The sequence below is a fragment of the Pogona vitticeps genome, chromosome 6 (genome assembly GCF_051106095.1).
Source record: "Pogona vitticeps strain Pit_001003342236 chromosome 6, PviZW2.1, whole genome shotgun sequence".
In the NCBI taxonomy this organism is placed as follows: Eukaryota; Metazoa; Chordata; class Lepidosauria; order Squamata; family Agamidae; genus Pogona; species Pogona vitticeps.
This window is the reverse complement of record NC_135788.1, coordinates 82,585,133-82,610,746: the sequence shown is the minus strand read 5'-3', so window position 1 is coordinate 82,610,746 and position 25,614 is coordinate 82,585,133. Positions and strand designations below refer to the sequence as shown.

Sequence of the window (25,614 nt, the reverse complement as noted above, 5' to 3'; positions counted from 1 at the left end):
CCTCCGACATCCATTTTTTCAGTTGGCATTTGAAAGTACCCAGCGTTGGGGCCTCATGAATTTCCGGAGGTAGGTTGTTCCAGAGGCGAGGAGCCACCGCTGAGAAGGCCCGGCTTCGTGTCTTTTCCTTCCGGGCCTCCCTTGGCGTCAGGCTCCTCAGCCTCGCCTCCTGATTCATGCAGGTGTTGATAGTGAAGAAACAGAAAGTTTGAAGATTTTGTATACCTTGGTTCAATCATGAGTCCTGCTGCCAAGAAATGACTCAGAATAGGAAGGGCAGCAATGAAGGAATTAAAAAACATGATCAGATGTAAGAATGTGTCATTGGAGACCAAGACCAAGATCGCTGACATTCCTCTATTTCCAATCACTATGTATGGATGTGGCAACTGGACAGTATAGAAAGCTCACAGGGAAAAATGATTAGTTTGAAATGTGGTGCTGGAGGAGAGTTTTGTGGATATCCTGGACTGCCAGAATATGAACAAGTGGGTCCTAGATGAAATCAAGCCTGAATTATCTCCAGAGGCAAAAACAAAGCTGAGGCAATTCCAAGATTTGATACACGATGAGAAATATAAGCGACAACTTCTCAATTAGTGACAATTTGCAGTGGTGATTTACATTGTTGCATTTATGCCGCCATATATAACCAAACAGGATCCTGTCCTTTATAACTGTTCTTTGTATTTTGGAAAAACTGAAATATTTATCTTATAAAACTACAGTATCAGTTACTGAGTAAGAGCCTTGATCTAGCTAGTCCTGTCATGCCCACTGGGTGGCAGGGGCTATTCAGAGCCCAGGCAGAGACAGAGGCCTTTCCTATCATCTGTTCATTTGATCATGAGACCTTCTATGAAAGGCTTGATTTCTGCCACAGTGTCCTTCTCTCCAGCAGGAAGAGCAACAATAAGACTTCACTATAATATAGATCATCTAAACCGGTGGTCCCCAACCTTGGGCCTCCAGATGTTCTTGGACTTCAACTCCCAGAAATCCTGGCCAGCAGAGGTGGTGGTGAAGGCTTCTGGGAGTTGTAGACCAAGAAAATCTGGAGGCCCAAGGTTGGAAACCACTGATCTAAACAGTTTCAGTCTAGGACCAGATGGCAGGAAAGGCACATGTCCAATGACATGGGAAAGGGTGGCTTTGCAGGGAGCAAAGTGACCATGCTGTGTGTCTGGGAATTCTTCCAGCCCAGCACCCAAAAGTAGTAGCTTAAAGCTGGACCAAAAAGATCCAGCTTGGGCATGGATTGACATCAGGCTGGAACATAGTTCCCCATCCATCGTATGATTGCCAGGAAATAGATCAGACTGGGTCACGCCACAAGCATCCAAAATATGATCAATTTCCCCAAGTGATCACACCCTAAGGAATTGTCCAATTCCTCATAGAACAATGGAGTGAAGAATATTTTTAAAAGATCCCTGCAAGAACTTAGAAAATTTACTTTTGGGGATTATGATTCCTGGAATCATCCAGTGAGTATATCCAGAATAACTATGCCAGGTTCTGGGAATTGTAATGCCCTCCCTCCCAGTAACTTCTCTAAGATCTGAGCATCACTGCAAAAAACAAGCATAATCAGAATAAATCTCTCAAAATCCAATTTGACATGGGAAACAGGGATTCACCACAATACAGTGTTCCTTTTTTTTGATGTCAAGATCTGATGGACACCTGTTCTCTTAGCAGAGATCAGTCACAGGCCACAGGCCATGAAAAGCAGTCAGATTCTATTTATTTATTTATTTATTTATTTATTTATTTATTTATTTATTTATTTATTTATTTATTTATTTATTTAATTTATATGCCGCCCACACTACCCAAAGGTCTCTGGGCGGCTTACAGCATTTAAAATACAATAAAGATATGTACAATTAAAATACAATTAAAATATATATAAAATTGCCATCAGACCCATAGCTAATATTATTTCAGTTAAAAGCCTTCTGGAACAGGAAGGTTTTGACCTGGCGCCGAAATGTCATCAGTGTCGGCGCCAGACGAATGTCAGTCGGGAGGGCATTCCATAGTTTGGGGGCAGCTGCCGAAAAGGCCCTTTGTCTGCAAGCCGTCCCTCTTACCTCCTTGAGGGACGGCTCTTTCAAAAGGGCCCCCTGGCTAGATCTTAACTGCCGGGTAGGCTCATATGGAAGGAGGCGGTCCTTCAGGTATCCAGGGCCCAAGCCGTTGAGGGCTTTATATGTAAAAACAAGCACTTTGAATTGGGCCCAGGCAGCAACTGGTAGCCAATGTAACTTATACAGAATCGGCTTGATATGTTCCCTGGCGGCCACACCACTCACCAGCCGCGCCGCTCGATTCTGAACCAGTTGCAGTCGCCGGACCGTCTTCAAAGGCAGCCCCACGTAAAGCGCATTGCAGTAATCTATACGGGATGTTACCAGTGCATGTGTAACTGTCATGAGACTCCGCTCGTCCAGGTAGGGCCGTAGCTGGTACAGTTTCCGCAGCTGGAGGAAGGCGCCCCTGGCCACCGAGTCCACCTGGGCTTCCAGTGTTAGACTGGGGTCCAGGAGCACCCCCAAGCTGCGGACCCTGTCCCTTAGGGGGAGTGTAACCCCATTCAGGGCAGGGAGATGGCCCTCCAGCCTGTCTGGCGAAGCACCCACTAACAGCACTTCCATCTTGTCTGGATTGAGTTTCAATTTATTGACCCTCATCCAGTCCATTATCAGGTCCAGACACGAGTTCAGCACAGAAACTTCCTCACCTGGATTGGTGGAAAACGAGAGGTAGAGCTGAGTGTCGTCAGCATATTGCTGACTCCTCAGCCCAAACCTCCTGATGACCTCTCCCAGCGGTTTCATGTAGATGTTAAACAGCATGGGGGACAGTATCGAGCCCTGAGGAACCCCATGACATGAATGCCATGGGGCAGAGCAACTGTCCCCCAGCACCACCCTCTGGACACAGTCAGCCAGGAAGGGGCGGAACCACCGTAAAACAGTGCCCCCAACTCCCAACCCAGCCAGCCTATCCAGAAGGACACCATGGTCGATGGTGTCGAAAGCCGCTGAGAGGTCCAGGAGTATCAACAGGGTCACACTCCCCCTGTCTCTCTCCCGGCAAAGGTCATCATACAGGGCGACCAAGGCAGTCTCTGTACCAAAACCCGGCCTGAAACCCGATTGAAATGGATCCAGAAAATCTGTTTCATCCAGCAGCACCTGGAGTTGCCCAGCCACAACCCGCTCCAACACTTTGCCCAAATAAGGGAGGTTCGCTACTGGTCGGTAGTTAGCCACCAGCCTTGGGTCCAGGTTTGGCTTTTTAAGGAGTGGTCGAATTACCGCCTCTTTCAAGGTGGTAGGGACCACTCCCTCTCTCAAAGAGGCGTTCACGGCCTCCTGGACCCAGGTGCGAACCCCCCTGGCTGATCTTCTAATTAGCCAGGATGGGCAAGGGTCGAGCGGAGTTGTGGTAGAATGGACAGATCCAAGCACCCTGTCCACATCCTGAGGTCTCAACAATTGAAACTCATCCATTAATACCTGACCAAAGCACGGTGCGCTGGACACATCCTCTGATTCTGCAGTAACTGTGGAGTCCAACCCACTGCGAATTTGAGCGATTTTTTCCTCAAAATGGATGGCAAACTCATCACAGCGAGCTGATGAGCAGTCCAGGACCTCCACCGGATTTCCTGGTTGAAGAAGATCCTGGACCACCCGAAACAGCTCGGCTGGGCGACATTCTGAGGAAGCAATACGGCTGGAGAAATATTGCCATTTCGCCAGCCGTATTGCCACGAAATAGGCCCGATAATGGGCTCTAAGTCGTGTTCGGTCGGACTCCCAGCGGGATTTCCTCCACCTGCGCTCCAGCCGTCTCCCCTCTCGCTTCATCGCCCGCAGTTCAGAAGTATACCAAGGGGCTGTCTGGGCTCGGCGAGCAGGGAGAGGGCGCTTAGGCGCAATCGTGTCAACAGCCCGGGTCATCTCCTTATTCCACAGGGTGACCTGAGCTTCGACAGGAGCGCCGACCATATCAGACGTATAATCCCCCAGAGCATTCAGGAATCCATCTGGATCCATTAGTCTCCGAGGGCGGATCATCTTAATAGATCCCCCACCCTTGCGGAGGGAAGAAGAAGCTAATAGACTAAACTTGACCAGGAAGTGGTCTGACCATGACAATGGGGTCACAACCAACCCCTCCACATCCAAACCACCATCTTCCAGTCCCGTTGAGAAAACCAGGTCCAAGGTATGGCCCTTCTCATGCATTGGGCTGATGACACATTGAGACAGCCCCATGGTTGTCATGGTGGCCATGAAGTTCTGAGCCGCCCCAGTCAAGGGAGCCTCGGCATGAATGTTGAGGTCCCCCAGCACCAACAGCCTGGGAGTCCTCAACACCAGGTCCGAGACTACCTCCGTCAGCTCAGGCAGGGAGACTGTTGGTACGCAGCAGGGTGGGCGGTACACCAACAGAATCCCTAACCTGTCTCGCGAGCACAGCACACAATACAGGCCCTCGAGACCTCCTCTCAAAGGGACAGGAAGCCTGGTCAAGGAGATAGAACTCCTATAGACTATAGCAACTCCCCCTCCCCGACCCTCCGAGCGACCTTGGTGCTGGACTGAGTACCCAGGCGGACACAGCTGGGAGAGGGGAACACCACCCTCCTCTCCCACCCAGGTCTCAGTAATGCACGCCAGGTCAGCCCCCTCATCCAGAATTACATCATGGATGAGGGCAGTTTTATTTTGTACTGACCTGGCGTTCATCAACAGCACCGTGTGGCCCGAGGGTTTGCTGATATGGTCGCGTGATACCATCTGGTTGGAGGTAGGACTAGAAGAGGGGATAGAGGTAAGATATCTAACCTCTCTTCTCCTATGCGGGCATGTTCTACCCCCACCGCCATTCCTTCCCCTACCCAGCACCACCTCAATGGCTGCCCCCTCCAACGCCCTCCCACCTTCCTGTTCCATTAGATCCGCTGTGGGTCTCTTCTTAATTGATGGCAATTAATAACAATTTAAAAACATTTAAAACATATATAAACTGAAACATTTCTAAAGCCCCTTCTCTCCAAGGGAACAAGTGTTGTAGTTGGCAAATATTGAAAGCAACCCCTATGGGTGGAAATATAATATACTGAAATATAACATACCGAAAAGTATGTGTTATCAGGATCATATCCAAGGATGTCATCATAAACTGTCTTCTGAACTCTGTGCCACCTAAAGTGGGGATCCCATGTGCTAGGTTTTTGGTCCTTAGTGTGAAATTGTAAGCCCCCTGGGCCGAGTGTGCCAACTGAACAAGTCCCATTCCACACTGGGGGTAAAACCCGTCCTGCCCAGTGGCCAGACACCCAAAAGAGGCCTCGGGGCAAGCCGTAAAGATTCTGACTGGCAAAGTTGTGAATATCTTCCTGTAACCCATAGACCAAATTGGCCCACAGTGTGTTATTCCATAAGTTTACATTGCCAGTGTTTTCAGTGTCAAAAGGGGCTGTAAGAGTCTGGTGGGTGTCATTAACTGTATCAACTGGCTCTACAATAATGGTGATGTGTCCACGTGAGTTGGGTAGAATGATGGGTCCACATGAGTTGGGTGGAATGTAAAGTATCATGGAAGGTCCACTCAAAGACTAAAACGCCCTGAGATTCAGGTGCAAGTGGGATACAAAAGAAAGCATCCTTGATGTCAATAACTGTGTAGAAAGTCTGTTGGCTGGTGAACAATGTCAAAACTGTATAAGGGTTGGCAACCAGTGGGTGGATGTGAGAGACTCGGTTATTAACTTCCCAGAAATCTTGAACAAATTGCCAGGAGCTGTCGGGTTTGGGGACTGGAAAAATTGGGGTTGATCGGGGGACATAGTAGGCACCAAGAGTCCAGAAACAAGGAAAGATGAAATAGGAGGTTGGAGTCCTTTTCTTGCTGTTGTCTTAATAGGATACTGAGGTACACTGATGGGTTATGCAGTTTGGAGCAATGGAGCCATATGTGGAGTGGCAAACCAGGCTTTCCCCAGGGCACTGGAGTACCATACAGCGGGGTTGACCTATGACCAATCTAGCATGGTGGTCTGGGCAATGTCTGTTTGGAAACAGATGTAGTCCATATCAGTTGGAATAGAAAGTTGAATTTCATCTGGAGTATAGTGAAGAGTGGCACAGAGTTTACAAATCAAATCATGGCCAAGTTAGTTCAGAGGACAGGTGGAGAGGACAAGGAATTAATGTCCGGTTGCACCAGCAATAGGAACTGGAGTTATAGCAGGAGCTGTTGTATGGTGACTGGAAATTCCAACAATGGGTGTTGAAAAAAAGCAAAGCAATGGTACATCTGGAGGGGCTCGCTGAGAACACTGTAAGTTGCCCTCGTGTCTACAAAAAAGGATGTTTTCTGGCCCCCTACTTGCATTTCCACTAGTGGCTCTGGAGTTTTATACAGGGGCCCACCTCTAGGACATCTTCATTCTTCCATTTGGGTCATTTGGGATGAGCCAGCCATGCCCCGCTGGCCCAATCTTCTGGTGACTGGGTACACCTAATCTGTGGGTTAACTGATGGGGCGTGAGGCTGGACAGGGCATGGATATCAGGATCCCTGAACATAAGGGGTTGAGAATGGATTTAGGCAATTTGGTTGTTGTCTGGAAGGCTGGGAAGATCACTGAGGACAGGAGTTTTTCCAATGTCCTTCTTGGCGACAATAAGTGCACTGATTTGTACCGAGGTTAGGGCCTCACAGAGGTTGGTGCTGAGGTTGATACAGAGGTTGAAGCAACGTCGGAGGGAGAGGGCGTAGAGCAGCAGCCCAAAAGGCAGCTTGTTTCTTCATCTTCTGTTCTTCTTTACAATCCTTTGCCTCTTCCTGTTGATAGTAAGTCTGGGTAGCAGTCTGAAGAAGAACATCCCTTGGCTGGGCTGTGGGAGTTGTCAGTTTCCTGATATCAGGACTGCTCTGACTGACAAAGGCAAGGTTGATTGTGGGACCATTGCCCTCTTTACCAGGGTTCATGTCTGTATAATGTCGGAAGCCATATTTCAACTGGGTTAAAAACTCAGCCTGTCACTCCCCTGCCTTTGTTGGGACTAGACCAGAAGCAGATTCAGTAATGTCTCGCAAATGCTCACTCAATCGCATGGGTGTTTTCTGGCCATGCCCCTCATGGGGTGACAGAAACACATACAGTACTCGATCCTCAGAAACACGCAATCGCCCGTGTGGACTTCTCTTTCTTTCTGAGACTTTCTTATACTCTCCCCATTCCCTCTCGTGTGCCGACTGCTCACCAAGTTGGTTTAGTTTCAGAATGATCAGTCATCTTGGTTCCCTAACAGATCTCCATGGTTGCATTCATGGCGGCTGCGCAATGTTCTCCACTCTGTGGGAAAACAGCTCCCCTCCGGAAATGTCGCCGGTGCACGCTGGGGATTCTGCTTCATGGCCGACCAGTTTTCACTGCAGCTGGGTAGAAGGCGATGTGGCCGTAAGGCGGCACACCTTTTCTGGCGGGCTTTTATGCCTTCGTGCCCCACGCTGGGTGCCAAAAAATGTAGAGGCCTGTTCCTCAAACCTGCCTTTTACGAACCAATCCCTAAGAGTCAATAAGAGATTGAGTCGGGAGATCTGGAAAATGTTTCTTTAATCAGCTGAGCAAAGCCACGGGTGGACAGTCTCTTTCAAAACTGCCGTGCTTACAAACAAGAAATCCCCCTTTTATACTCTTGAACAGTTGTACTTTCCCCCCTTGTACTGCCTATTCTCCTGGCCCCTGGATGGGCCAGCTACATGAACCCAAAGATTGTGTTTTAAAAGACATGTTCTAACACTGTTGTTACAGCAGGAAGTAAAATATTTAGAAATTTAAACTCAGCATACCTTCAAAATAACAATGTCCAAAAAATGGGAATAAGGGAAGGTGTAGAGATAATGCGAATACAGTGGTTATTTTTTATATACTAATAATGAACCCAAAGCATTCTTTTGTTGTCTTTCTCTCTCTCTCTTAGGCTTCTTTGCTCCCTTTTCAAGCATGTGTACCCCAAATCATCATATTTTTGTCAAGAAAAGCATAATCTCAATCAACAAAAGCACCACTCCAGAGTCAAGAGTCTTTTAGGGGTTTTTAATTTTTACTGATTGCTCTTTAGCGATTAAAGGCTGTCATGTCTCTGCTTCTAGCAGGTGCTCTTTGTGGCTGGGGGGAGGTGAGGGACTGTCTCCTTCTAATCTGTATTTAATAATGTGAACCAGCAAAATGTAGAAAATTGCTGGCATTTTTGGAAGGCCGTAAGAATAGCAAGTGGGTATGCCTTCCTGTTATTTCTTTCTTTGTTCATGTCAGAAGCACCACAGTACAATCAAAAACTATATCAGATAATTTTGGCCCAATAGCAGGCAACCTCAAGAGCATTTGGGGCAGTTAGAAACAAATTTTCTAAGTACGTATTGATGGGCATAGAGTACCCTGACATAGACGTGAAGTTCTCTGTTCTTTTCTGTACTCACAAAGGACTGTATTGGTTTAAAAAAAAACACCCGATTTTTTTCTTGGGTTCCCTTTGGTTCTGCCAACTCTGTTTGGTAGCCTATTAAGTGGCTTCCAGGTAAGCCAATTCTCCGTATGACCAGGGGCTAGACTTTCCTGGAGTTCCATCCATTTTAGGAGGTGGGGGCTTTTCTGTCTTTCTGCATTACCCTCCTGGCATTCTCTGCCGTCCCTTCAAGATCTACAGATGTTTTGAAACAACTTTCCCTTGTTTTTACAGGATGGTAGCCAGGGAGTGGATACATTTTTGATGTTGATGCTTTGAGACTTTCACTATTAGTTGCTACCTCTCTCTGTACGTCACTGGATGCAATCCCTGCTAAGTAAATGATTTTATCAATAGGGACTGGCTTCAGGCATCCATAAAGATTATTCAGCTTTCAATGCTATATCTACCTGTTTTCCATGGACTGAACTGTACCAAACCGGTCTGGCATGTTCGGCTGTGGAGTAGCATAGGGCGAAGGCTGTAGCTGTTTCTGTTTGTGTCCTCCAACTGGTTCCTGATAGCATTTGAAGGATATTGCTTTTTACAGAGACCTTTTCCTCTGTATTTAGGCAATGTTTCCTATAAGAAATGCATTACTGACCAGTCAAATGCAGAAATTTCAAGTCATTCTAAAGCTTTATGACATAGCTCTACATAGCCTACCTTGATTTGACCACAGTCTCAGATACGCATCTTGTTATGAGTTGGACATGAGCATTAATGATTTCTTTTGAAAATAAATTTGTTTATACAGAATGTGGCTCCAATACACTTTTGCTTTATCTTTCAGATCATTCTCAATGGCTGACAGCCAAGAGAACTGAAATAGTGTCACAGATGCCATTTGGTTAACAACAGTGGCTTTCCAACTTACATTTTGGTCTTGCCAAGTAGACATGCCATGTTACTCAGTTTCTGCAGCTTACATGTCTGCTAAGGGGAAACTCGTCAACCAAATAAGGTGTATAGCTTACAAACTGCGTGTTTGTGAGAAAGATTTCTGGCAACTGTAAACCAGCCCAGGAATGTGGGTACTACCAACTGCTTAGCAGACCATGGTTCGGCGAGGGCTAGTGGCATGGCTCCCTCGGATGGTCATTTTCCTGGTGGCCCTCTGTTGCACAGTATCAGTGCTCTACATGCTGGCCTGCACTCCAAGAGGTGACAGTCGGCAGCTTGCCTTCCCCAGAGTCAATAGCCCTACAGGAAAAGAAGAGTATCAGGCAATCCTACAGGAGAGGGAAGAGCACCACTGGGACTACATCAACAGTCTGAAGAGGCAGATTGCTGAGCTGAAGGATGAGCTCCAAGAGAGAAGTGAGCAGCTGAAGAACATACAGGGCCACAGTACTGACTCCCTGGTAGTAGGCACAGATCAAGGGAATCTTGAGAAGCCTCAGAAAGCTCTCTTGCAGTTCCTACATTCCCAAATGGAGAAAGCTGAGATCCATACTGGTATGAAGCTGCCAACAGAGTACGCTGCTGTGCCCTTTGAGAGTTTTACCCTGCAGAAAGTGTACCAGTTGGAGATGGGATTGACGCGTCACCCAGAAGAGAAGCCGGTGCGGAAGGATAAGCGGGATGAGTTGACAGAAGCCATTGAATTGGGTGTGGAGACTTTAAACAGTCCAGTGAGCAACAGTGGCTCAAATCGTCGGATATACTCCACCTCTGACTTCATAGAAGGTGTGTATTGTTGAAAGTCAATCTGTATTTGGAGGGAGGTGGATGACAGCTGGAATAGTTCATGGTCAGGTCAGGTGAAGGAATTATTTTCCATTGTCATAACTCCATTATTAAACCTCCAGGCTTATCGTTGAAGAACAACAACAACAAAGGGCCAAGGGAGGGGGAAAGAAGGATAACATGCATACAGGATCTACATGGTGTGAGAAATCACTCTGTTCTAGATCTATTTACAGTTTTTGTATATCAGTTCAAGGACTCAGTTGGATCCTAGCCATTATCTGGAAACAAATCTAGATTTGCTTTTATGTAGGACGTTGCAGCCAGTCTTTCTGATTAATGTGTGTGTTTCATCCAACTTTAGGATTTAAATACATAATGGATGAAACCCTGTCATACAACTCTGATGAGTATAAATGTTGATCATATCATCACCCAGGGCTGTTAATATTTATTTTATTTTAATTTAAAACTTCCTCTCCTCCCTGCCACCTTTCAGATTCCGAGGCTCCCTAGGGATCCCGTTTGCCCTGGGGAAGCCTTTGGGAGTCTTGGGATGGGGGGTGGGGCATCTTTAAAATTGGGAAGTCACCGCTGGAATTGGCAACTATCAGAATTCACTACTAGAGGGAACCAAGAATATTTCCCTGTATTTTGTGAGGTGAGTTTTTCCTGGGGAATAAAGATAATGATAATTCAGCAATCCCAAAGTAATGAGCAATATAACTATTCATTGATTTGATTTTTAAAGAATGTTGACTTTTAACACTGGCTTTTAAATTGTTTTAAATCTGATTATAAGGACTGCTTTTATCTTTTTATGGTTGTGCATTGTTTGCATGGCTTCTCATGGACTGAGAAGCAGTAAATAAATGCTTATAGAAAATCAGAAAGATGAGATAAGGCTATTTGCTTCCTCCTAGTTGCTCCCTTTCCTGTGAATCTTCTGAGTGGAAATGCTACATGCAGGACAATTCCATACAGTTTATGCCTGCTTAAAAGTAAGCCCCACAGAGTGCCGCACTACTTACCCTGAAATAAGGGTACCCCAAGCCTGAAACACTGCTAGATTTGCTACCCATTTGGGAGAAATCTGACTAAAATTGTAACCCTTTTCAGAAGTTACTTTCTAATTGTTGGTTTCCCTCCACTTTCCTGACAGGCATCCATCGAACAGAAAGAGATAAAGGCACCTTGTATGAACTGACGTTCAAGGGAGACAAAGCATATGAATTCAAGCGGATTGTTCTGTTCAGACCATTTGGCCCCATCATGAAGATTAAAAGTGAAAGCCTCAATATGGCCCACACTCTTATTAATATCGTAGTGCCCCTGGCAAAGAGAGCCAACAAATTCCAGCAGTTTATGCAGAATTTCAGGTGGGTATGGATGCAGAAGCAGAAGAAAGCAGCCTTTAAACAGAAGAGGGGGAAAAATAACATTTAACACCAAAAGAATATCAGATATTCAAAATGAATCACTTCTGCATTGAGGGTTTTTGGACACTGTATATAATGTGGGAGCCATTTTGACGCAGTGGCTATTATTGGACTAGGACTCTCGAGATGTACAGTGTCTTCCCCAATCAGACATAGAAATATATGGTGGGGTGTCAATAGAAAACCACTCTGCAAATATTTGATATGTCTCAAAAACCCGGTCAGGGTCACCGTAAATCAGAAGTGACTTGATAGCAAGTAACAATGAAAAGATAATATAGAGCCATGTGGGTTAGAAGTCTGACTTGCTCCCAGTCTAGAGTTGCCTGGTCTCTGGGTGCTGGCTAGAGTCTCAAGGAACTGGATCTCCAGATAGGAAGACAAATCTCAAAGCAAGCAGCACTAAAGGAAGAGAAAGTCAGGGGTGGGGTTTTTTTTGGGGGGGGGTTAGCTTTAAAACATGGGCATCCATCTCCATTTGTTCCCAGCTGGCAGGCAGTGAGCTTCCTCTGGTGTGGTGTTTCTCCACATGGCAGGTGCTGTAGTTAAGTCCATACGGAGTGTGAGCCCCAGGAAGAAGGTCAGCAACCATCAAAATAAAAAGGATTTTGCATCTCCGTCTAGATCAATAGGATTAATATCAGAGAAAATCTGTTTAGAACAAAGCTGTTAAGTAAAACTATGCCACATTTTTTTCCTAGTAAGTCTGATCTGTGAGGCAAACCTTGCATCTCCAGAAATGCCCTTTGCTTCCTTGTTCTCTGCCATCCCCCACACATTTTTTTTCTGGTGTTACCTCTGTGTCCACAACACGGGGGCGACTACTTTGCCAAAAAATGTGGGAAACACTCTGAGATTGGGATGATTAGATTTGCATTATTTTTGTTGACTTCTCAATGTACAGTACACGTCAGTACAAATGAGCCCAGATTTTTGTCCCCTAGTCTGTACTTGTTTCCTCCATTGCTGGGGCTTCTGCTTTTTTCACCTGAACATTCACTTAAGCTGAAACATTGGGTGACCAGAAGCAGACTCTCAGCTTCCTCCTTGCAGCTGAGGAGAGAGGAGACAGTTGTGGGAGAATCAGTTAACTGAGAGCACTCCTTGTATCCAAATAGCTTTTTATTAAAAGGCTTGATTCCAGCACTGTTGCACTAAAGCAGCTAGGAGGGAGGGAGGGATGATGATGAGGAGATGGGGAAGGAAATCAGCAGAGAAGGAAATTGGCAGCCTGCCTTTGTTTACAACTTTTTAAGGTAACTCTTCTGTAGCTGTACAAATCCGGCTGGCTGCAGAAGAGCCACCTTAACAATGTGCTAACAAGTGCAGATTGGCAATTTCCTGCTCTATCTCTGCTGACTCCTATGTGATCCTCAAATGCAAATTCACTTAGGAAAACCCAATTTCCTGGGTGCAAACTCACAGTGGATTACTTTGCATTTTTCACGCTGCATAGTTGTAGCCTTAAACAAGTTCTTCCAGAAAAAGTATTGTAGAGTTCAATAAATTCTAAACAATAGTTTCTTCCAGATTAACTGCAGTTTTTGATATGGCAGAAGATATATAGGACAAGCCCTACATGAAGACCAAAAGAATAAACAAGTCTGGGAAGCAAACATAGCACTGTTGTGCTCTTGTCTTTTTTGTGTGTGCGTTTTTCATGCAACCACTGGCTGCAGTATGAACAAAATGCTAGAGAATGAGGAGGGTCTTTGTCTGATCAAGAAGGGATGTTCTTTGAGCTTGATGGAAATTTGAAGAAGCATACTGGTATGGCTGAAGACACAAAATTCACAGTCAATATATCTTTCTGAGTGGTAACGTCTAGTAAATGTTCATGAACCTCTTCGCATTTAAAACTGAACAAATGAATGAAGAAAAAGGGAAATGGTTATGACTAGACCTGGCTGGGGCATTCTGGGAGATGTAGTCCTGAGAAATAACCTTTTCAAGTTATTATTGGTTTATTAACACACCTTGTTTCAGAGTTGAAAGTATGGCAGGCTAGTGCATAGTGCAATGGTTATTGGGCTAAAACTTCCAGATGCTCTTACCACTTCTTGTGCTGGCCAGGATTTCTGGGAGTTGTAGTTCAAGGACATCTGGGAACCACTGGCATACAGTAAATGCATCCATCAGGAAGAGGAGAGCCTTTGGAAACATGCCATAGCATTAGAGTGGATATTCAAGTGCAAATATTTTAATGCAAATATTACAGTTATAATTATGCAAAAGTGTTCATATTTTCAGTTGTGAAAATTTTAAAGGAAGGAAGCTAAAGACATTTACATTTCTTCCAGAGAAATGGGCATACAACAAGATAAAAGAGTTCACCTCACTGTAGTTTACTTTGGGAAGGAACAAATGAGTGAGGTCAAAAGAATACTGGAGAATACAACTAAGTGAGTATACTATATGTTGTGATGTTACTGTGATAGTACTTCTCAAAATGTCTTCTCACATCTTTTTATTAGTATTTTTTTAAAGAGAGAGATGGTGTAACTGAAGCTTATCTGAAAGTTATTGGTTGTTTAAAGCTGAAAAACCTGCCTGCCCAGTAATACAACTGTCATATGAACTGGCTGTGGTTTTTTTAATGATGAGAAGAAACAACCCTGCAATCAGCACATGTCCAAGACACTCCTTAGTTAAAACAATGATACAGTAACAGGTTGTGGCACTAAGTACTGCAAGTCCTGGGACAAATTCCTAGGACAATAGGAATGCTCTCACATGTGTTGTGAAGGAGATACACATGGGTCTGGTGATTTTCATAAAGAAGATGAAGGCCAGCATCCTGGTACAGTAGTGATTTGCATGTGTGTAAGTTAAATTGCATGTGGAGGATTGCTTACTAACACAAGGCACCGACCACATTAATCAGTGTATACACATCTTGTGCATTGATAAGCCAGGGATCCTGGGTTAGTAAACCATGATGCAAACGAACTGCTTGCTTATATGCACAGGCTGTTTGTTCCTGGCTCACTCTTCCCTCCTTGCAAGTGGTTGGAGGAAACTAGAATACTGGCTTATTTAAGGACATCAGGCATAACCCTCAGTTCAGACATCAAAATAAATCTGTATTCATAAGCCAGCAATAACCCCAGTTTTAAAACATTGAGAGTGAAGTCATTCTGTCTCTCTATGAACCAAAACTTGTGTGAGGGCTAGAAGTCATCATAACACATTCACCAACATTATAGCTCATAGTGTTCTTGGAAGAAACCATGACAACAGCAAAGAATATTGGACAGGACAAGACTTGGTCTGATCCAGTAAAGTTTTACATTCTTACAGAAGACTATATAGTTGATCCTCCATTGTTGTAGAAGACAATTTTCACCAGATTCCCTATGGGGAAGGGGGAATGTGCTACAGAAGACTGCATGCTCAGGCTTAATTGAAACAAATAAGTTATACCTGAACTGTTTAGGGCCCCTAAACACAAAGTGTTGCTTTGTAAATTTAGAACACATCTCTAGCCTTGGTCCCTGATGTAAGTAGAAAATAAGGCTCATCAGCCCATCACTGCTGCAGAGGAATTAAGGCTTCATTTTTAAGTTAACTGTGATGTAGAGAACAAGGCCTAATGAAATTAGTGGGGTTTACATATTCAGGCCTTTAGCCTGCCATGAGACTTTGATTTTACCTCGGGATGGAGGAATGCTCATATTTGGTACACAACTGATAAACTTTTCTTTGTTTCTTAAAGGCAATAGGGACAAATAAAATGTACATTTCATTCCTCCTTGCAGATCAGCTAATTTCAGGAATTACACATTCATCCAGCTGAATGAAGAATTCTCAAGAGGGAAAGGCCTGGATGTGGGGGCACGATTTTGGAAAGGAAGCAACGTTGTTCTATTTTTCTGCGATGTGGATATATACTTCACCGCAGAATTCCTCAACACATGTAGATTGAACACACAACCAGGTATAACTGTGCCTAGATATGAAGCTTGGTCTTTCCTGATAACAAATGAGACAGAGCAATCCTATGGTCTGAATGACAAAAAGTAACCATTAATGTCGGTGCAATGTCAGCCTGACAGGACCCTGTCAGCAATAGAGTTGAGAACAAACTGTTGTCTCTTTAAACAGAACATGACAGCTCTAGAAGTCACTGGCAACCATTAATTGCACAAGAGCTCACAATGAATCAATTCATATAAACTGCAAAGGAAACATGCTTGTACCTAACATATGCAGAAGGGAAACTTAATTGTACATATGTATTCGCGAAGGCTTTCACGGCCGGGATCTAATGCTTGTCGTGGCTTTTTCAGGCTCTTTTACCATGTTCTGAAGGTTGTTCTTCCTAACGTTTCGCCACTCTCTGTGGCCAGCATCTTCAGAGGACAGCACTCTGTGCTCTGGTCCTCTGAAGATGCCGGCCACAGAGACTGGTGAAACGTTAGGAAGAACAACCTTCAGAACACGGCCAAAGAGCCCAAAAAACCCACAGCAACCATTACTTGTACATACTTGCCCTCACATATGCACAAGGCAAAATGTGCCACACATGAAGGCAGCACAGTGCCCTCCATAGCCTCAGATATTCTGGGGAGGCAGCAGAAGGAATCTAGCACAGTGGTTCTTAACCTTGGTTAACCAAGGTGTTGTTGAACTGTAATTCCCAGAAGCCTTCACCATCTGCTGAGCTGGGTAGGGTTTCTATGAGTTGTAGTCCAAGAACACCTGGATTACCCAAGGTTGGGAACCACTGATACAAGGTGCACCAGGAATCTCTGTAAGTAAGTATGTGAATCCCATCTCTTTATATTACAGACAACGGAGGCAAACTAAATATATTTAGTATGTTTTTTAGAAGAGGTGCTCCCTCAAGTTGGTAAAGATATATGTTTGCTGTAGCACATAATTTTCCTCTGCATGTTGCATTTACCATGGTTTGTTTTGTGACTGGTCACTGGAAGATGAACGGAGACATAATATACTAGTCAGATAGCTGAGGCATGCATCTTTAAGGGAATTCTGTTCTGAGTAAAAAAAAAAGACATTAGGACTAATTGTAAGGAACATGCAATCATGAGAATCTTTGAATCCTAGAAGAAGAAATAATAGAATTGGGGCCCAAACTGAACTGTTGCATGTTTGGCAAAGAAGCATCTATGGTGGTGGGAAGCAATCACACCTTGAACATTTGGTAGAACATTAGCAACTGAAGCACATTAGAAAACAAGAATGGTAGTGGACACTGAGCATCCCCTACTCATCAGAGCATTGATTCAGATATATAGGTCAGCTCACATGCACTATGTGAGTCGCATGTGGGATTAATTGAGTAAACATCTGGACAAAAAGAGTTGCATGTAGTCCCCCAAAAATCAGTTGCAACTCTCAGGTATTAAAAGTAAGACTGACAGCAGTGCATAGGCTCTGTCATATCATTCCTCATATCACCGATACCTAGTTTGGAACACTGAAGTAACAGAGCTGTAACTACCAACTTTGCTGCCCTGTTGGTGAGAGGGGCACATGTGGAGTGAGAACAAAGGAATGGACAGGAGTGTGTGGGTCTGAGTGTGGGTAGGCTCTATTAATTCTGCACTGTCAGCCTGTGTTTTCTTCAGTCTGAAATGGAGTATCTGAGCAAGGGGACACAGTTCGGATGAGAGGGTTTATGCCCTTCCAATGCCACGTTTCAGCGCCCAGGGTCAAAGCCCTGGTCGTCTCACCTTAGTTACAGCTCTCTCTAGAGCAGAATACATACCTTTATGTGTGTTTTTCCCCCCCTTAGGCAAAAAAGTATTCTATCCTGTTCTTTTCAGCCAGTATAACCCAGGCCTAATTTATGGGCATCACCACTCCATTCCACCCCTTGAACAGCAACTGGTAAGTGAAAGGCTTTTTATAACATTCTTAAAACGAAGAAAGACCAAGAGTTCAGTAATATTTGCAATATAAGGTCTCTTCTGGACACTGTACTATCTGTGGTAGCACAGGTAACAGCCGTAACTAGGAGGGCAGTTTAGCATCTAAAAATCATTTGGTAGCTGTAACTGTAGCTACACAACATGGCCTCAGTAGTGAATACATTGGTTATGTCATGAATTTACTGGTTACAATCAGATTGGAATACTATAATACACTCTATGTAAGACTGTTTTTGAAGATCATCTGGAAGCATCCGTTGGTGCAGAGGAAAGCCCCATTGGGGCCAGACTGCCAGAACATGTTACACCAACTTGGTACTAGCTGCTGTTTTAGCCTTTAAAGCCACCAAGAGAGGTCACCTTGTTTGAAGGCAGCTGGTGTCCATATGGATTTGCCTGGGCTCTGAGACAATGTAGTAAGCCCTGCCCATTGGCTGAGTGCCCACTCAGTTAGAGCATTTGGACAAGCTGCTAAAGCCAATTTGATTCAAATGACAATAACTGACACATTGTATTGGTTACACTGGTGTTTTATTCAAGTTTCAAAATTGTGACTTTAGGAAATTTTCTTTTTCTTGAGATGCTTTTTAATGAATTCTACTGGTTATGCTGGCTATGGTATTCTAAGTGTTGTAGTCCCCCCAAAAATAAATTATTTCCTAACCAGAATGTGTAAAGTAAGAGTTAGAGCACAATTAAAGAATGGGAAGAAGGAAGCAGAGTATGAGCTGAAGCAGAGAACACCTGTTTAAATTATCTTTGCACATGTAGTCACAAACAAATATGTTTTTGTTTCTTGCAGGTTATAAGAAAGGAAACAGGGTTTTGGAGAGACTTTGGGTTTGGAATGACTTGCCAATACCTCTCTGATTATATCAATATTGGTAATTATGTGTGTGTTGTTGGTAATTATGTGTGTGTAGATGGGAAACCTTGACATATGAGCGCTTATCCTGGAGGCAGGCAGTGTCTCATGGCCTCTCCCATTTTGAAGAGACCCTTGTCCAGCAGGCTGAGGCGAAGAGGCAGTCCTGAAACCAGCAAAATCAGGGAGCTGGACAGGGGACAGATTGTATTTGTCTTCAGTGTGGAAAGGATTGTCACTTTCGTATTGGCCTTCTCAGCCACACTAGATGGTGTTCCAAGACCTCCATTCAGAGCACATTACCATAGTCTCTCAAGACTGAAGGATGCCTAATCTAAGGTCCCATTGTGCCAGATTTCTCTTCCTTTTCCTTTAGCACACTTGAGCCTTCACCCTGGACTCTTGATGCCTCCAAAGCAGAACCATGTTATACTGTTCTCACATTCAAGTGGCAGGGCAATGAAACTGGGAACCTTTATCTAGTCTGGCTATTTATCTGAGTTTCAGTGATTTATCTGAGTTTCAGAAACCTCTATTGATTTTTCATCAGTGGGCTGCTGATTTGTGGGTTTGGTTTAAAAATCTTGAATTTGTGGGGTTTTTGGATTCTGAAAGTTGTAGTCCAAAACTTGCAGCCTTCTAAGTTCCACTATTGCAGCGTGGGTGGCAGGAAGGGTCTACCATTAGATCCAGGCATGCTTTTCTTTCCCTTATAATCATCCCTTATTCTTTCTTTTTTTTTTTTCCTGTAGGAGGATTTGACCTGGACATTAAAGGGTGGGGAGGGGAGGATGTCCACCTGTACCGCAAATATCTTCACAGCAACCTCATTGTGATCAGGACCCCTGTACGAGGCCTTTTCCATCTCTGGCATGAAAAGCATTGCTTAGATGAGCTGACCCCAGAACAGTACAAGATGTGCATTCAGTCCAAAGCGATGAATGAAGCCTCACATGGCCAGCTGGGGATGCTTGTCTTTAGGCATGAGATTGAAGCCCATCGCCGCAAACAGAAAGCAAGCAATAAGAAGACTTGAAGCCAAAAAAATAAAAAATAAAACATCTTCTTTGATAACGGAAACCAAGAACCTCAAAGACAAACTTAGCAGGGAATTCTAAAAACATATCTTGGGGATTTATAATCTCGTTAATTGCAAGGTTCCAATTTCATATTGACGTTCCTCTGATTCTCCTGGCTATCATGCTTGATTGGTGTCATTAAGGCATAGATAATGGACATTCATTTTTTACAATTGTTTGATACTTGAAATACAAACAAGATGGTATTTCAGTGTTGACTGCCGTACGATGGAACTTTACAAAGCTTTACTTTTTATCAAGTGGGTAGTTGGGTGTTCCTGAACTACTCTCATTGAGAGCCTGTCCAGACAGGTATATAGCTCACTATTTGGATTGCTTTTGGTATGGTTTGATTCAAATCCAGTTAGGGCATCCATGTGTGTTTTGACTTAAGAGTATTCCATTCTGCCTCTTATGAGAGCTGTCCCACTCCTTTTTGGCACAGCACTAGGGCTTTTGATTTTTTTGGTATGATTCAGTGCATTCCTAATTATCCCATTGTGTATTATGTGTGGATGGCTAATTCACCCCTAAATGGAGCTGTGGGTGAGGTTATCTCAGGTGACAGCCCTGTGACATATTAGGTGGCTTGTGACCTTTTAACAGATAATGGGAAACCTCTCTTTCATTTTCATTTTCTCTACCACTTTATTTTTTAAAAAACATTTTCCTATCAATGATTTTCTTTAGATACGTTGGTGGTATTATGTGTAGCATGCTAGGTAGATACATTGCTGTTTTGCTATGTCACTTTATTTAACAATAACAAAAAAGGAAAGTCAGCATAGCCCACTGAATGACTGTCATGGAAAAAGCTGAGAAAGGGGGTTATGTTGGCCCCCACCCCCAAATTCATCAATAGATGACAGAATCTCTCCTTCCCTTCCCTTTCCTCCCTTATTTTTGGCTTAGTGTTTGCTTGAGGGGGAGGAAATGTGTAGAAAGTAAATAAAAGCAGCTGGGAAAACCAGCTGGATTGGAAACTGGTTTTCCATGACCAACCCCTCCACACACAGAGACCCCTTTAGGTCATCTACTCAGGCTTCACCACTACAAGGTAGCACAACCCAAGCAAAGCCCCAGCTAAGGAAATATAAGGTAACTTCCCTACCACCTCCCCAACCTTCAAAATGTTGCCCTCACACTCTTAGTGCCACTCTCTGCTGCTGCCGCCTCATTACTCACAAAGAAACTGTAAGCCTTCCTTATGAGTAAACCAGCAATCCAAGGGCCTTTCTGGACTTTTCTCACAGGGGAATAGATATCTCTATGTGAATGGAAGTATTGCTCAAGTATGAGACAAGATAGATCACACTGAAGATACAAACCTTTTAAGACAGAACCAGAGCACTCCAAATTCACCCATCTGAACAGGCCCTAAGTGAAATCACAGGAAAGATCTTTGAAGAAACTAAGGCAGAGTAACTGCTCAAAGTAGATAGATAACTGATAAAAGCCATGTGCCAGCTCTAGATGTGGCCTGTTCCATATGTTCAGTACTCCTGGATAAGAAAGCACACCCATATCTGTGTCATGATCATCAATCCAATTCAAGGGGGGGATGATGTATCAGCACTGTAATACATGTGATCCATATCAGCTGCACAGTTTTCTCTGACAAATCAGCTAATAACAAGGCTATCTTGCTGGACTAGAACCCTGAGGGGCACTAATTACAGAAAAGAAAGAATTATTTTATTCTTATGTACCTTTGGCAAAGTTTGAAAATTCAACATGGTCCAAGTCAAATAGTGGCCAAAACCTGTTCTTAGCATGGTCAATTGCATTAGAGTAAGCACATTGAATCAATGGAGGTTTGGTGAGAAAACTCCTCTGTAAGTTCCATTGACTCAAATGGCCCTACTCTGTGTTAAAGTGTGATAGAACTCGAGCCGGCCCTTTTGAAGCAATGGAACTTACAGAGGAGCTAATTCACGAAACCTCCATTGATTCAGTGGGCCTAATTCAATTAAACTTACTACGTTAAGCAACAAGATTTTGACTGTTGTATTCAAGCATAAGCCAGATAGACTGATTGGGAGATAATTGGTATTCATTTTTTTGTCATAGAATACCAGGAAATAAGGATTTCTGGCAGCTAGAATGCTAATTGATCAGAAAATAAGAAGTGAAACCATTTAACACACTGCTAAATGAGAGAGTCCCACACTATTAATTGTAATCCCTCAACCAAAATTACAAAAAGCCATATTGTGTGAATGTCTGTGAATTCAGAAAACACAGTATATGATACTCCCTTGTTTTGAGGTATTATCAGGGTATCATTTTTGTTTCTTTTCTCAACAATGCACTTTGGAGTCTGTGTCACTTTAATTGTACTGTAAAAACTTCCTGAAAAGTAGCACAATGTAACTTAGTAGCTGGAGATGTTGTGAATGCATCTCACTTTTTCCAATGAATTTGCAACTAAATCTGAAGTGTGCCTCTGATCTGGCATCTGTCTCATGAAAAGTGATTGGAATGACTTGCTTCATAATCATTATAAGAGATGATTAAGCAGGAGCAGAATATTCCTTCGAGAAGAATCTATAATCACTAGAAGTTGACAAGACCTTTTCATTAGGGAAAAAACTGCCTAGGTTTTATAAGTTAAAAGAACTAACATCTTTAGCTGAGTTGGGGGAGGGGAAACCCATTCTGTGCAAATGTATAAAAATAAGTGAAATAATGAGACAAAGAGCAAATATATGATGTAAGAGAAGAACAGAAGCAATTACAAATTCACTTCTGCACCCCAGACCTTGGAAAGTATAAATTAAGGCAACAGGCTTGTAAGCTTCCAACATTTCCTATGATATCATATATTTATAACTTGGGTCTCTTCCAGCTGGAGCGTTTGTCATTTGTTCAGTGGTTTTATCAGGTTTCCCCCATGTTTCTCAAATGACATCCCTTCCTACCTTGCTTGCTGCCATTCTCCCCACATCGCACCACTCCAAGTTCACAGATGTGTTTCATCCTAACAAAAGCCTTGCCTTAAGTTTTCTACTTGGAGGCAGAGTTTAGCCCTATGACGTATCTTGGGAATTTCAGTATGAATATGCATTGAGCACAATGAAAGGACCTATGAACTAGCCTGAACAAGAGTGGGTTTTGCTAGGACACTGCGAAATCTCCCACCCCTGCCCCAGTGAAACCAGCAGCTTTGGGGGTCTCCCACCAATAACTCCATCAGCTGCAGATTGTTGGAACAGGTTGTCTGTATTTGGCTAGAAGCTTTCAATAGCAGTTCCTTGTCACCACACACCCACACACCAGGGGACTGAATTTCCTGCACTAGTCCCCTGGAAACAGTCAGTCTTGTATTGGCATCAGTTCCCATCACTGATGCCAGTGGCGTCCCAGTGCTAGACAGAACCAGTCCAGGGCCAGGCTTGGAGCCCTTTAATGAAGGCTGGTGGAGGTGTCTAGCAGTGAGCATTGACTGCTTTCCTGCTCCTCAAGGAATCTCTTTCTCCTCTTACACTGCCAGTCCCTCAGCTGGGGTGGGGTGGGCATTACAGTACTCATTGGGCATCTTGGGCACTATGGAGCTGGTGGGGCAGAAGCCTTCTCTGAGGCTGTTGCAGGCAATGTCTTCCATCTCTGGCCTCAGTGTCTTGCAACACGGAAGCCCAGCACTGCTTCCTGCCAGGAGTTGTCCTCTTGCTCCCAGGTCAGCTTAGCCGGCATGCAAAAGAGGAGCTCCAGCATCTCTACTACTGAATCCCAGGACTTCTCCTCCTCATTGGTTGTCACAGGCACAGGAGACCCTGAACCTTCTCCCCCCTCCTTTAGCCCTCCTCCCATCCTGCCAGGTGCTTCACATCATCCCATTCCCTGGAGACCTCTGGGATTTCCACTTCCCAGCCTTCTTGAGAGCCCAGAGCAGCTGCTCCACCAAGACTCTCCGGGAGCTGTGGGGAGAGGACAGACAGCCGGCTTAGGGCAGTGGCAGTGACCCCCTCTCAATCAGGATGCAATTCTGAGGAAATCCTGTTAATTTCTGTGACAGAAAAGGACGTAAAACTAAATGTCCTAATGCTCCATCTGGAAAATCCTTTGTCTCGTTATTTTAGTCTTTCACATCCAAATAATGGCACATCACCTGCAAACATAAGCTGTGGCATGTCATGCAAGCAGATGCAAGCGGGCAGCAACATACAAGTGGTGGCTTGTCATGTCCAGTCACATTCGTTCTACACTGTAGACCGGAGGTGAGCAAACTTCTGTGGGTTGTTAGACTGCAGCTCCCAGCATTCCTCCTCACCACAGGCTGCACTGGCTAACTAAGGCTAACAGCAGTTGCCACCTCTCAGCAGCCCACAATTTTGTCTGCCCCATTGTAAAACATCAAAGGAAAACACAAGAACTTAACATAACCCAGACCGAAGCACAGCTCTTCCCATGTACACAAGCACAACAACTTGTTAGATGTGAACGTGCAAACACATACAGTGGGGTCTTGACTTGAGAACTTAATCCGTATTGGAAGGCGGTTCTCAAGTCAAAAAGTTCTCAAGTCAAATCTGCATTTCCCATAGGAATGCATTGAAAACCATTTGATCCGTATCTGCTCTTTTCCGTCCATAGAAACTAATGGGAAGCTGCTATTCTGCCTTCGACCACTAGAGGGGGATATTTTGTTTCTTTTTTTCTTAGGTCAAGAAAGGTTCAGGGAAGGCAGGGAAAATACAGCCCAGGCAGTACAGGATCAGGCAGTCTGAAGACTGTCTCCCAATCCACTCTCTAAACGCTGGGAGGAGTGAGGAAGCAGACAGGCACCCTTTTCACTGGCCAACAGTTAACCGAAAGTTCACATTTTGCACTTTCCCTGCCTCCCACGTGGGTTTTTTTCAGTTCTTAACTCAAATCTAAGTACCTAAGTCAATATTTTCCTATGAGAGCGGTTCTTAAGTCAAAATGTTCTTAACTCAAGTCGTTCTTAAGTCAAGACCCCACTGTACAGCAAAATATGACACAGGTTTGTGGGAATGCATGGAAAAGCCAGTTATGTGCTATGGGATTCCCCACACAGATATATATGCACTAGCACATTATGCAAAGGCACACATGTACCAGCAGTACTTCACACAGAAACACGATGCACCAGTTTATATGTGAAGCCAAGTGCCACATGAAAGCACATGTAAATGTTGGCAGACTTCTGTCATGCACAGAAGCACGTGACACTCAACATACACAGCAGGACTTCAAGAATACACTGCAAGCACACAAGGTGCAGTGTACATGCACACACACATATTTTCTCCTGCTGCAGCAACCTGTTCACTCTGACAGCCATTTCCAATTTGGGAAGCACACTCCACCAATGAAACATCAATCTATGAAACAGACATGTGTCTCAGTACATGCTGATAACATAGTAAAATGCCTGATTGAAACAGGAGTTTTTGACATATAATGCCTTTAAGATTACATAACATATTGTTATCAAGCTTTTAACAGTCGTCATTCCAATATCCTTGAAGACTTGGAATAATATAAACTGCCATTGTGGTACGTTTGGGGTAGGTACACAGAAGGAGGAGGAAATGAGGAGGAGGAGCTTCCAAACAACAATAATAATAAAATTAAAACTACAGTAACGCATCTCTTCTTCTTCAGCAGAATTTTGTGCCATGATAACCCTCATGGTGCAGCCAAAATTTTATGCTGATGGAACAAACTCTAGAGCAAAGTCACCAGAACACGAATGACAATGGCCAGATTCTCTTTCTTACTGAACTGGGCATGGCTAATATAGCAGCCAAAGGGCTCCAGGCCAATACTTGGCATTCCACAAACTACGCCTTGCCCAGCCAACAAGTTCTCTAAGGCCCCAACTAATATAAATGCTGACAGATCTGGAATATGAATCCACCTACATACTGTATTACACTCCGTTCACAACTTAGAAGTTTGAAAGCACATTCAGTTGGTGATGTGTCTCCTTCTGCATTTCATGTCTGAGCAACCAGGCTTGCAAAGCTGATGCTTACCTCCTGATAATGAGTCACGAAAGCTAGCAAGCTAATTTGCAAAAGAGAGGCAAAAAGTTCAACCAACAAGCATGTTGTCACTTTCAGGAGTGGCACCCCTAAATGTG

General features: G+C 44.1%; 1 protein-coding gene across 2 annotated transcripts in view; it reads left to right on the top strand.

Moving 5' to 3' along the window:
- Positions 1 to 21,955, top strand: part of CSGALNACT1 (chondroitin sulfate N-acetylgalactosaminyltransferase 1) — a 39,987-nt gene extending 18,032 nt beyond the window's left edge. For both annotated transcript variants that reach the window (XM_020807172.3, XM_020807174.3), the window contains exons 2-8: positions 9,330 to 10,225; positions 11,388 to 11,604; positions 13,965 to 14,066; positions 15,423 to 15,601; positions 17,426 to 17,520; positions 18,364 to 18,445; positions 19,179 to 21,955. In XM_020807172.3, coding sequence (XP_020662831.1) covers positions 9,595 to 10,225; positions 11,388 to 11,604; positions 13,965 to 14,066; positions 15,423 to 15,601; positions 17,426 to 17,520; positions 18,364 to 18,445; positions 19,179 to 19,462 — 1,590 coding nt within the window. In that variant the 5' untranslated portion in view covers positions 9,330 to 9,594 and the 3' untranslated portion in view covers positions 19,463 to 21,955. The remainder of the gene's footprint in view (positions 1 to 9,329; positions 10,226 to 11,387; positions 11,605 to 13,964; positions 14,067 to 15,422; positions 15,602 to 17,425; positions 17,521 to 18,363; positions 18,446 to 19,178) is intronic.
- Positions 21,956 to 25,614: the final 3,659 nt, after the last annotated feature.